The 13,196-nt window shown below is 60.8% G+C and overlaps 1 protein-coding gene across 2 annotated transcripts; it reads left to right on the top strand.

Moving 5' to 3' along the window:
• Positions 1–2,364: 2,364 nt before the first annotated feature.
• On the top strand, positions 2,365–12,436 carry PDCD1 (programmed cell death 1). 2 transcript variants are annotated; one of them, XM_010988491.3, is made up of 5 exons: positions 2,365–2,519; positions 9,239–9,598; positions 10,012–10,176; positions 10,997–11,034; positions 11,285–12,436. In XM_010988491.3, exons 1-5 carry the CDS (start codon positions 2,444–2,446, stop codon positions 11,513–11,515), a joined length of 870 nt encoding a protein of 289 aa, XP_010986793.1. In that variant the 5' UTR covers positions 2,365–2,443; the 3' UTR covers positions 11,516–12,436. The 2 variants fall into 2 exon arrangements, with proteins under 2 accessions (XP_010986793.1, XP_010986792.1); XM_010988490.3 differs by having other exon boundaries at positions 11,282–12,436.
• Positions 12,437–13,196: the final 760 nt, after the last annotated feature.

Genomic DNA, 13,196 nt, shown 5'->3' with positions numbered 1-13,196 from the left:
TTCCAAACCTGAAGGGTGAAACCAGGATGCAAGGCAGAGACAACTGGGGGGGGGGGGGGCAACCAGCAGGGGACGCAGGAAAGGGACCTGCCCTCCTCCCTCCAACCAGGGAGCCCATCCTGTCCTTGATGAAGGGTGATGAGGGAGGGGCAGGAGGAGACAGTGTGTGTGGTGGGACAGGGTGTGTTTGGGGGGGCAGTGTGGGGTGGGGACAGTATGTATGTGGGGGGACAGTGAGCAGATGAGCAGTGGGAGCTGGTCCTGGGTGGCCCTGGGACTTCTGCCCCTCCCCCCACTCGCCTGAGCCCCTCCCCAAGCTCTGAGCCCCCTGGGCCTGCCCACCCCAGGGTGGGTGCACAGCCCTCCCCATCCCCTGCCTCCACAGTCCCTGTGCCCCTCATCACCTCCCATGTCCCCCTGCCAAGCCCGACCCTCTGAAGGGCCCAAGTGTCCCTTTCAGCCTCGAGTCTGGGGTCCCCAACCAGCCCACCACCCCAAAGGATGTCAGCGGGAGGGAGGGGTAAAAGGGGTAGGAGGCCAGGAGGGGAGGGAAAATCAGGAGCAGGGAAGGAGGGAAGGGGTTGAGAGGGGTCGTGGAGGGAGAGGGGACAAGAAAGGTCAGGAGGGACAGAGGGGAGATGGAGGGAGGTGGATGGGCAAGGAGGGGCCATGCAGCCCGGACTTCCTCCCACCTCCTGCTCTGTGGACCCCCTCTGAGCTCCTGCAGACCGAATCAAGCTGACGGAATGAGGAGGAGGTCCTCCGGGTCTGACAGCACATTCCTACCCTCCCTGCAGCCCCTCCCAGCCCTGGTCCTCAGAGGACAGCCATGTACCCCATGTACCTCATGCCGCCCACGGACAGGGACCAACACCTAGCCCAGGGCTGGGTGCCGAGGTCCACGCAGGGTGTGACTTGCTGGGCACCTGGAGGCCTTCAGCCTGACCCGACCCATCTCCTCAGCCCCAGGCTGAGCCCCGACCCACCTCCAGACACCAGCACGGGGTGGGTTTGCCAGGAGACACCTGTCTGGGTGGGGTGTCATGTGGGTCAGCTGCAGTCCTCACCCTCTCCCAGGCCAGCAACCTCCACCTTCTGGCCAACTTCCCGGGGGCAGAGGGCGGGCAAAGGCCCCAAATCCACCTTCCCCGGACCCACAGAGCCCACCTGGCCGGTAGGGACCCCCTCCCGCCCTCCCTGCCGCCCACGCGGCCTCCGTGGCTAAGGCTCTGGGAGTGGCCCTCCGCTCAGAGCCGGAGCCTCCTCCGCCGATGCCTTGCCTGCAGACATCATCTTTGATGCTCTTTTTCCACCGTTTCAGGTTTCTTTAATGTTTTCCCTTCACTGCGAACGCTGAGTGTCTCTCGGAGCTGGGGCTGCAGTGCCAGCTGTCAGGCGGTTTCTGTCTCTGTCATGTTAGCTGGTGAGACTTACGCATCGCACCGCTAATATCAGCAGTTTCATCACTCCTGTTTTCCATTCATCATAACACGACGCTCACAACGAAATGCAGCGAATAACCCCATCACTCCACCAGTGTCCAGGGCTGTGCAGCCAGGCTAGGGCCCCCTGGAGACCCCAGGACCTCCCCCAGCCCGAGGGGACCAGGCAGGGGGATTTGTGAGAGAGCCAAGCCTGGAGGGACAGATGTGCATTACAGGTTAAGCCCCAGCACTGGAGGTGGTCGGGGAACTGCTGACAGTGGAAAATCCGGAAACGTGGCTGCCCCTCACCTGGGGCCTCCTGAAAGCTGGCCCCGGAAGCCCCCAGAGGCTTCCTGAAGGGAGGGGGTGCTGGCGACCAACGTCCATCAGCAGGGGGCCAGCAGGGCCAGGGCAAACGAAGGCCACCTTCGGGGAGGAGCCCAGCACCCCAGGCAGGACCAGAGGGGCAGGGTCTCTGGTGGGCCTTGGGGCTTAGGCAGACCCTTGCTGCCCCACTGTGGGTGGCGGTGCTGACCACTGCCCACTGCCAGCCCCCCAGCAGTGGCCAAGTGCAGTGGTCCAGACACTGTGGCCCCAGGACCTGAGCCCTGAGAGGATGGGGGATGGCTGGGGAAGGGAGAAGACCCTGCACCCTGTCCCAGCCAAATCCCAGCCTCAGGGAGAGGCAACAACAAATAAAGAGATAAGAATTGCCTGAGATGGTGGGACAGCCAAGCCCACCTCCTCCCCCATCTGCCTCATCTGTTTCTCTCTCAGTTCTGTCCCACCCTCCCTCCTCTTCTCCCTCAGTCTGTCTCCCATACCGAGTATTTCCACCTCCCCCTCCCCACCCCTTGCGCACTCTCTCCACCCACCGGCTCCCGCCCACGTGGTGGGAGGGGGGGGGCTTGGGGCGTGGCCCTCCAACCTGACCCGGGACAGCTTCCTTTCCGCTCGCACTTCTTCGGAGCAGAGGAGGCGGCGGCGAGCGGCATGCCGGGCGGGCTGGCGCTCCGGGCATGGGGACCCCACAGGCACTGTGGCCACTCGTCTGGGCGGTGCTGCAGCTGGGCTGGCGGCCAGGATGGCTCCTAGGTACGTGGTCAGGGCTGAGGAGAAAGCTCCCATTCTCCATCCCCCGGCGGGTGGGACCAGGCCCCCGAGGCCCAGCACTGCCCCTGGCAGGGCACTGTGTGGCTTTGGGCAGGTGAAGTGCCCTCTCTGGACTCTGGCTCCTCACCTGGCACTTCACCTGGTGCTGAGTCCCTTGCTCACTCAGGAGTAGGCAGGGGCGTCCTGGCTCCTCCTGGGAGTCCCAACGGCCAGAAGCTCGTGTCCTCTCTGAGGACAACAGGGCCAGGCTGACCAGAGCCCCAGACTTCATCCCCTCTTGTGTCTTCCTGGGGATGGAACCAGCCACACAAGGGACTGCCTGGCTCCATGAGGGCACAGGCTGGATGGCCCAGAGATGTTTCTCTAATTCTGTCAAAAGTGTAACAGTTCCAGTGAAGAGGGTTCACCATCCCCCACCCCGAGACCTGGAGAGGCCCCAGTTGGGGTTCTGGATGAGATTCCCCGGCTTACAGTGCCAGGGCACGGCTGCGGGCGTCCACAGCGGGTTCTGGTACAGGGTCCTGGCCCCAGGCCCCCAGAAGGCAGTCCACTGGGCAGGCCCTGCAGGCCCTTGGTCAAAGTCTGGTGGTCAGCAGCGGTGCTCCCCCTGGCTGCCCTCACCCTTGGCCGCTCCCACTGCACTGCACGGCTGGTAACACTGGGGAAGGTGGGTCCCCAGCCAGACCGAGGGCCTTGCCTCTGACTCTCACTGGGCTCAGGGGTGTGAGGGCCCCTAGTAGGCCCAAGACGAGGTAGGGGCACCCTGACCCCCACAGGGCTGCCCTCCCTGGAGTCCTGGTGCCCACGATCTCTGCCTGTCCTGGGGCCTAGTCAGCGGGGTGGGAGCACCCCAGCCACCCCGCTTTGCCTCCTCACGTGGTCTCACTCTCAGGAAGGCCTGTGGGCCACTCAGGTTGGATGAGGAAACTCAGGGCTGGGGTCAGTGGTCCAAGGTTCCGTGGCCCAAAGGTGCCCCATGGCAAGCCTTGGGGAGCCCAGGCAGGGCACAGGGTGTGGAGATGAGGAGACAGGGTGCATGTCACCCCAGGAGGAGGAACCAAAGCACAGGGGGTGTGACTCACCCTCGGCTGCCACTCCCCCAAGACCCCCACCCAGAGAAGGGAAGATGAGAACGGGGCCCCGCAATGTGCTTTTTGGTTCCAGACGCACCAGCTCACATCTAGGGCAAGATTTTCAGCTCAGCCTCCTGCCTCAGTCTCCCCACCTGTAACATGGGCACCGGCGGCAGCCCCACCTGCACAGAGCTCTCCCCGCTGCCGAGTCTCTTGCCCAGACTCGGGCCCTCCCGGCTGCAGGGACTTTGATTCCATTCCCTTCCTAATTTATTCACTGTGTTTATTATTTCGGTCATTCCACGGACACTGGCCCCTCCTATGTATGTGAGGTTTTTGTGAGTTAGCCCAAACCCAGCAGTGAGCCAACCCCTGTCCGGGTAAAGGAGGCTATGAAAGGGGCGGCCCTGAGCCCACTCGGAGTCGATGCCATTGTGAGCTCTGTGGCCTCTGGCGGGTCCCTTAACCTCTCTGCGCAGTGGTTTCCCCACCTGCAGTCTGGGGACAGTAGTGCCTTATGGGGTCATGAGCATTCCATCAGATCACTTATAAGAACTGTCCAGCATAGCCCAGGACACATTTCTTGAAGTCAGACTTCTCTTGTTTATTTTTTTCACCTTACAATCTTGAAAAATACTGGAAACATATAGAAAAGTTACAAAACCCCAGCAGTGAACACCATTCATGCAGAGTGGCACACTGGCTTTCTGGGTTAGTTTTCCGGGGCTGCCTCAGCAAATCCCACACTTCAGGCGGCTTAGCCCCCGGAAGTGTGCTGTCTCAAGGCCTGGAGGCTGGAAGTTGGACCTCGGGGTCACAGGGTCCCGCTGTCCCAGGCCCCTCCCAGCTCCAGGTGGCTGTGGTGACGCCCCATGCTCCTCGGTGTGGACCCCTCACCCATCCCCATCCATCCTCACGCAGTGTCCTCCCCGCAGGTGGGCCCGTCCACTTGTCCCTCTTACAGGACAGTCATGAAGGAGCCAGAGACTCCTTACCTCATCTCAACTAACCACACCTGCAGAGACCCTGTTTCCAAGTAGGTCTCATTCTGGGGTGCTGCTGAACGTGTGGAACGTGCAGCCACAGCCCTCCCTCTCTGGTCCCTTGAGCGTCACTCACAGATGGCTCTCCCAACACCCGGACGGTGGCTTTCACACAGTCCCAGAGATCAGATGCCCCTGCGTCCCAAGCCAGCCCGCAGGCTGGGCTGTCCTTCCCTGACTGGAGCCGAGTCGAGGCCCCCCTGCCTCATTCAGACGTCACTGTCCTCAACTGCAGCAGACCCACCTCTGTCTTTGCTGGCCCTGGCCTTCCTTTTTATTTTTAAATCAAATCCCAGTTTTACTTTAGATATGGAAAAGCTTGGCATTAGGATTTTTTGAGGTAAAATTGACATATTAGGTTCAGATATAGGGTGTAATGAGTTGATATCTGTATATGTTCCAAAATGATCACTGTAATAAGTCCACTAATACCATCACCGTACACAGTCACAAAACTTCCTTGTGATGAGAGCCTTCAAGATCCCCTCTCCTAGCTCCTTTCAAATACGCAGCACAGTGTGATGAACCGGGGCCCCTGAGCTGCATGCTCTGTCCCCGAGTATGCATTCATTTACACCTGGAGATTTGTGCCTTTGACCACCTCCACCCATGTCCCCTACCCCCACCTCTGGCAATTGCCAGTCTATTCTCTGCATCCACGAGCTTGGTTTTTGTCTTGTTTTGTTTTGTTTTCAGATTCTACACGTACAAGTGATATCACACAGTATTTGTCTTTCTCTGACATTTCACTTCACATAATGCCCTCCAAGTCCACCCATATTGTTGCAAAAGGCAAAACTTCATTCTATCTTATGGCTGAGTAGCATTCTACTGTGCACATATACCACCTTTCTGCCATCCAGTCGTCTGTTGATAGACACTTAGGTTGCTTCCATGTCTTGGCTACTGTAAATAGTGCTGCTATGAACATGGGGTGCATGTATCTTTTCGAATTTGTGTTTTCATTTTCTTTGGAGTGAAATTGCTGGATTATAGTGTAGCTCTATTTTTAGTTTTTGAGAAACCTCCATACCGTTTTCCACAGTGGCTGCACCAATTGACATTCCCCAAAACAGTGCCCAGCGGTTCCCTTTTCTCCAGATCCCCACCAACGCTTGTTATTTGTGGTCCTTAGGAGGACAGCCATTCTGACCAATGGTTTTCATTTGTGTTTCCCTGCTGATTAGCGATGGTGAACATCTTTCCATGTTCCTTTTGGCCGTCGGTGTCTTCTTTGGAAAGTGTCTCTCCAGTTCCTCTGCCCATTTTGTAATCAGATTGTTTGGGGGTTTTGCTATTAATCTGTAAGAATTTTCTATTATCTTTGGATATGAACCCCTTATCATATATATGATTCGCAAACATTTTCTCCCATTTACTAGGCTGCCCTTTCATCTTCTGATGGTGTCCTTGGAAGAGCAGAAGCTGTTTAGTTAGATGTGGTCCCACGTGTCTGCATTTGCTTTTGTTGCCGGCCCTGGCATCCGCAAAGGATCCAGGTCAGGTGTTCAGGCACCTGCCATCTGGTGTGTCTGGCATTTGTTCATGGGAGGTCACAGACGTGTTGGTCCTTCTTGGGGCACCCATGGAAGTCTCCCTGACGGGATCGTTCCCTCTAGGTCCCCTGCAAAGGAGAGGAAGTGATCTTTCCCTTTGTGTTGAATAAGAGACCCACAGTAGGGACCGAAGAGCCCGCTGGGAGGTGCTCCCAGCACCCACAGGTGGGTCTTGCCTAAATCAGGTGGTAGGTGGTAGTTGTGAAACGCTGTCTGTGAGGCCACTCTGAGGCCGTGGGAGCCAGGCTGGCGCTGCCTTTATACTCACAGGGTCTCTCCCTCCTGACCCTGCCGGGGCCCTCAACTCACTCCTCAAACAGAAGCAAGGCCTGGGACCCTCACTGACATTCCACTATGAGGTAAATAGACAACAGTTGAACTTCCAATTACACAAACAACATAAGAAAAGATTCACAGACATTCATACAACAGAGATAAAGCTGGATCCTGGTCCCCAGCCTCGGGAGGAAGCTCTGTTGTCACACCTCTCGGGCCAAGGCTGACAGGTCCCAGGTCTCATCTGATTGTCCCACCTGCTTCCAGGAAGCAGAGAGCCGGCCCACCCGGCACCCTCGCCCCGAGGTCTCTGGGCCTGTGCTCTTCCCCGGCTTCCCCACGGCGTTTCCGGCTCCTGTTCCAGGAAGCCCGTCTTTCTCCATCCCAGGGCTGCTGGGTGCCCTGTGAGGGTGCCCCCTGTGGCTCTGCACCCTGGATGGGCCAGGAGCCCCTGACAGCCAGGCACCCTGTGGCTTCCCAGAGAAGGATGCTGTCTGGTCAGTTTGATCCCCAGCGACCGCAAGGTGAGAGGCTGCCCTCTCATGCTGCCCCACAGACATTATCCTTGACGTGTGTCTGTGTCTCAGGCCGGCCCCACATGTGCCGAGTCTAGCCCCTGCCCCTGACCACCCTGCGAGGACCGGATTGGAGCAGGGGACGGGCATCCAGGTGGAGGTGGGACTGTGCTGGGAGTAGGAGTCTCAGGAGGGGTCTGAGCAGGGAGGCCATGGGGTCCAGAGGGAGCAGAGCTTCAGGGCCACTGGGAGGGACCTGGAGTCACCAGGGCCCGAGCAGGAACAGAGGGTGGCCGTGTGGAAACCCAGGCAGAGGGCCGGGTCAGGGGTGCAGGTAGCCCAGGGTCCCTGCTGGTCAAGTTCAAATTCTGTGAGAGGCACTTCACCAAAAGAGCAAATGAACAAGTGGCTCAAAAGGTCACAAATTCAGGTTGGGGGTGGGGGGCTGATGAGTCCTGAACTGAAGACGAGCAGGGCCCCTCCAAGCAAGGCAAGGACGGGGCTCCAGGGTCTGTCAGCAATTGTCCACTCGGGGGCTGCATCTCATGGCCCCCCAGGGAGCTTCTAGGGTCAAGGAGGGCTCATATGACGCCTTGGCAGGCTGGACCCGGGTGGTGGCATGAACGTGGAGGGGTGGGGCGGCGCCACCCAGACAGGGGGACTCCTGGGATATTTGCGAGGTGCCCTGGGTCTCTCGTCCCAGACGCGGGCACACGCCGGCCAAGGGGCCACGTGCAGAGCCGGGCCAGGCCAGGGAGAAGCAGCACTCTCTGGTCTGGCGCACCAGTGCCGACGCACAACTTCTGCAAAATCTGTGTCCAACTTGTACTGTTACACACATCCCACTTTCTCTAAACACAAGTGTGTGCCTCTTGAATAACGTATGAAGGTGCGTGTTGGCACTGCCGACGGGAACCCCAGGATGGCGTGCCACTTCTGTGTGGTTTGCACCCACCATCACAAATAAGAAAAGGGCCCCGCCAGTTTGTGTCACCCCAGGAAAGTGGAGGGGTGAGCAGATGCAGGCTCCACCAGGCAGGAGGCCTTGCTGAGGCCGGAGGACCCCTCCTGCACCGGCCACCCTCCAGGCCTCCTTGGCCTCCCAGATGCACCTGCCCCTCCCCGCCAATGGGACAGGCCCTCCGCAGAGATGTGAACCACCACTCGCCCTGCACAGAGAGGCCCACTCCCTAGGGGCCACAGAACCCCCAGCCTGGGGGACCAGACAGCGGGCTGGGTGAGGGCCCACAGGCCCCAGGCTCAGGCCACACAGCAGGGGTCTGAGAGGAGCTGGCTGCAGATACGGTGTGGGGTCCAGACAGGTCAGCCTCAAGCCTGTTGCTTTCTCTGTCTGAGCCTCAGTTTCCCATTGTGCAAGTCCGGGACCATGGCACAAGCTCCCAGCATGAGCTGGCCGCAGGGGTAGAACCCACGAGGGTGTGTCTGGCCACACGTGGGGTCCCGGTGCCTGCGTGGCCCTCAGCTGGACTTGACTGCGTGTGGGGTGCCTCTGAGGGCATGCACACTCATGCATGAGTATGGCTGTATGCAAGTGTGTAAGTATGCCCGTCCTGTTCAGCCTCATTTGCGGGCCTGCGGGCAGAACCAGGCTTGACCGGGCCTCCATTCCTGTCCACATCAGGGGCGAAGGCCCTGCTGGCCTCTGAGCTCCAGTCAACAGATTCTGGGCAGAAGACTGGGTGGGACTTACACTGCCCAATCTTCAGTGCCCAGAGAGGCCACAGCTCGGAGCTTGTCCTGAGATGGAGACTGCCTGGGGCTGGGCTCTCCAAGGATGCCCCCACCAGCCCAGCCCAGCCACCTGGGTACCCTCCCATCTACCAGCCCAGCGCCAGCAGGACCAAGGATGTTGGGGCTGGGAGTGCTGGGGTTAGGCCTGCAGGAGCTGGCCACTGGGATTCAAGGAGGGAAGCGTGAAGGCCCCTACAACCATTGCTAGTGAGAAACCAGGGGCTGGGGGATGGGAGCCAGGTGCAGCCCCAGCTCTGGGTCTCGGGTGCAGTCAAAGGACAAAGTCCACTGTGGAGTTGCTGGGTGAGAGGTGAGCACCCCAGCTGGGGGGCATGCAAGGAGGAGGGGCAGGCTCCCTGGCAGAGGCACTGCAGAACCTTCCTCTCAGACAGGGCTGCAGGCTGCAGGGATGTGGGAGGAGAGGGGAGGGGGGAGCTGCCCCCACACCCCCTCCTCACCGCCCACTGCTGCGCTCTCTCCCCTCAGACTCCCCCAGCAGACCCTGGAGCCCCCTCACCTTCTCCCCAGCCCGGCTCACCGTGCCCGAGGGGGCAAACGCCACCTTCACCTGCAGCTTTTCCAGCAAACCTGAGCACTTCCTCCTCAACTGGTATCGCATGAGCCCCAGCAACCAGACGGACAAGCTGGCCGCCTTCCCCGAGGACCGCAGCCAGCCTGCCCGGGACAGACGCTTCCGCGTCACGCCACTGCCCAACGGGCGAGACTTCCACATGAGTGTGATCGCTGCCCAGCGCAACGACAGCGGTGTCTACTTCTGCGGGGCCATCTACCTGCCCCCCAAGACGCAGATCAACGAGAGCCACCCAGCAGAGCTCACAGTGACAGGTGCGGGCATGGAGACCCCAAGGCAGGGGTGGCCCCCCAGGGCAGGGGTAGGTCCCTCAGGGCTGGGGTGAGTCTCCAAGGGCTGAGGTGGGATTCCCTCAGGGCAGGGGTGATCCTAGGGCAGGAGTGAGTCCATGAGGGCAGGTGTTAGCAGGGAAGGGTCCGGGCAGGTGGCAGGAGCAGCCTTGACTATGGGGCATAGTGGGCAGGGGTGGCCATTCGAGGGCGCTCTATCACAACCAGGACCACGGTGACTCGTGGTCCCGGCCTTCTGCAATGGGAAGCACCCCCAGACGCACTTGTCCTTGAGGGAGGGGCAGGCCTGAGCCAGCCTGGTCAGTGCAGGTTAGGAGCTGGAGACAGCAGGGCCCAGGGTCCCCAACTAAGTCCTTGTCCTTTTACCACCCTCCCAGAGAGAGTCCTGGAGCTGAGTCCCACAGAGCGCCCCAGCTCCCCACCCAGGACTGAAGGCCAGTTACAGGGCCTGGTCATTGGCATCACAAGTGTCCTGCTGGGGGTCCTGCTGCTGCTGCTGCTGATCTGGGTCCTGGCTGCCGTCTTCCTCGGGGCCACTCGAGGTAGTGCCCACCAGCCCCCAACACTGCCCCACCAGGCTCCCTCCTTCACCCTCCTCCCCATTCCAGCTGGCTCTCCCCCTCCACAGGGAGGGGCTGGGCTGGGCCTCAGGCCGGGTCCCCTCAGAGACCTCACCGTGCCCCTCACCTGTGCCTGCTCTCAAGGAGGAGTCAGAGGGGAGGGGAGTTGGGAAGGCAGACTCCCAAGGCTGAGTAACCTCAGGCTGCACCTCAGGCTGGGGGACACGGAAGGCTCTTCTAACCGCTGGGCGCCTGAGGTGACAGCCACAGTCTGACCACCTGGGGACGGCTGCGGACACGCCGCCCCAAAGCACACAGGCACCCTGACCGCCAGCGCCCCCAGCGCCGGTCGCTGGTCCTCTTCGCGGTTGTTCTGCCGGCCTGAGAGGATGGAGGGGTGGGGCCGCGCTGACCGCAGGCGGGTCTTAACCTGCTGCAGCCAGGCCGCCCTGGGAGGTCTTCTCTCCGGTAAATGACGCACTCCTCCCGCAATTTTTGAGAACGTGCTGTGCGCCCCTGGGTGCTGGTCCCAGCCATACCCCCGCAGTTCTCATTGCACCAGCCGGGCGGTGGGTGGGTGTGGTGCCCGCGGGCTCGGCCCCGGGAGCACTGCAAGCCAGGTGGACCCACGCAGCCGAGGGCCCAGACCACGCAGGTCCCAGCCGGACCTTCGGGGCGGACAGGGAGGGCGGAAGGCGAGGTACGCTTCCCTGGGCTGAAGGTCGGGGGCAGGGACCCCAGAGGCCCCACCCCTAAGACTGCGGGGCCTCCTAGGCTCCCTGACTCGTGTGCTTCTCTGCAGGGGCCTGCACCCGCAGGAGCGAAGACAGCGAGCCTCGGGTGAGTGTCGTTCCCTTTGCCGCGAGGTTGCCCCGCCGCACCTCGCTGGAGAGGGGGGCCACTCTGCCGGGTGGGCGGGGCGACAATGCCGGGTTGAGTGGCCCCAGAGTAGCCACGCCCCCACCGGCGGCGGCACCTTTTGAGGCGGGGTGGCTGGCCCTGCCCCGCTATGCGTGTGCGTGTGTGTGCGCGCGCGCGCGTGTTGGCCACTCGGAGACCGGTGACCCCTCCTTCCCCTCTCCCCAAGAAGGAGGGCTCCACTGCCGCCCCGGTGTTCACCGTGGACTACGGGGAGCTGGACTTCCAGTGGCGAGAGAAGACCCCGGAGCCCTCTGCCCCCTGTGTACCTGAACAGACCGAGTACGCCACCATCGTCTTCCCGGGCAGGCCAGGCTCCCCAGGTCGCAGGGCATCAGCCGACAGCCTGCAGGGGCCCCGGTCTCTGAGGACAGAGGACGGACACTGCTCTTGGCCCCTCTGACCGGCTTCCTCCGCTGACCTGAGTCCTTTAGACCTTCCGCCAAGAGCCGGGGATCAGCGCCTTCCCTGGAGGAAGGTGCAGTGGAGGGAGGAGCAGTTCGGGCGGCTCAGGGGCTGAGCTCTGTCCCAGGGTGACCAGCCCCTGCACCTGCCAGCCCCGCCTAGCTCTCATTTTAATGCTTGCAGTGACCTGGGGGCAGGAGGTGTCACTGTCCCTATGGGCAAGGGGAGAGCCTCACCCAGGACTCCAGGCCCAGGCTGGGGCTGAGCTGGCTGAACCCCTCCCCTACACATGGCCTCCCTCTGGGCGTGGGGGCTGGTGGGTGGGGGTCAGGCTTCAAGAGTCACCAGGCGCCCACTGCCTCCCAGGGGCGCCTGATGCCTGGACTTGGGGCTCCAGGTCCTGGTTGGAGACTCTGCCTTGGAGCAGGCCAGAGGACTCCGCACACACCTCGAGGGGCACACAGGGAAATGCACCAGGTTGGGGCCTGGTGCTCCCGTAGGCCTGGAGGAAAGCTGATGGGGCCCGGATCTGCCTGCTTCCCCTCCACCCTCCACGTGCCCAGGTCTGTCAGGCAGTGAGGGAGTGGCAGAGCTGGAGTCACCCCACCAAGGCCGTCCTGGGGGCCCTGGCGTCACCCTATTTACCCGCACTTCTGGGCATCCATCCATGGTGCTACTTAAAGGGTCCTCGAGTGGGCTCCTTCTGGGGTGCTGGGGAGGATGCAGGAGTCCCCTCCATAAGACACCCTCCAGCCAAGCCCACCACTCCCCGTGGCCTTTACGCCACACATCATCCGGCACAGCATGACTGGGGTCAGCTGGCTGTGGGGGACCTGGGGGCACGTGCCCCACTGAGGGGTCCACCCACACTTCCCTGTTCTGTTCTGTTGGAATTAAAGAATGAGAAAGCTCTAAGAAAGGTCCTGGGTCCTGCTCACGTGGCTGTGGAGAGAGCGGGAAGGGAAGCCTGGCTCAGGCTGGGCAGGGATGCGGCCTCTCTTGCCTGGAAAGCCCAAGAGGTTCTGTGGGACAAGTGCTGAAGCAACAAGAGCCTCGAGTCCGGGAGCAGCTGTAAAACTACCACCAGGAGTAAACGGCCTCACACGTGCAAACGATGACCAGCCAGAAGAAAAGGTGGTAGGGAACATTCCGTCCACGACAGCGACAGAAGAGATAATGTGCCCGAGGTGTAAATTTAATGAGAAAACTGCAAACCCGCGGGACGAGAGCTCGCTCACCCCAGGGGCCTGGTGCTCTCGGTGAGGGTGACCTGACACCACCCAGACGCCAACTTTTTCTAATTTACAAATTTAACACTATCCCAATAAAAACCCACGTTTCTGCAAATGCAGAGTTCATAGGGAAACATAAACAGGCAAGTAACAGCCAAGAAAACCTGGAAAAGAAAGTGAAAGACATACAGCTTTGTGAGAGCTAAACCTCGTGGTAGTCGCCACAGCGGCACTAGCACGTGGAAAGACAGGAATGGAGCTACAGTGGGGAGACAGACAAGTGGTGTGGGGACCACACAGCCATTTGGAAAGCATTAGGGTGGGCTCAAACCTCCTGCCTCATGCTTGTGTAAATCCAACCCAACAAGACATGAGGAGGGGCAGGGACGCCTTCCCAACACAGGCTGGAACAAGGTACCATTAAAGAGGAAACGGGGACGTTCAACT

This window comes from Camelus dromedarius, chromosome 4 (assembly GCF_036321535.1).
Source record: "Camelus dromedarius isolate mCamDro1 chromosome 4, mCamDro1.pat, whole genome shotgun sequence".
Lineage (NCBI taxonomy): Eukaryota > Metazoa > Chordata > Mammalia > Artiodactyla > Camelidae > Camelus > Camelus dromedarius.
The sequence above is the reverse complement of the archived record's forward strand: the minus strand, read 5'-3'. Positions and strand labels throughout refer to the sequence as shown.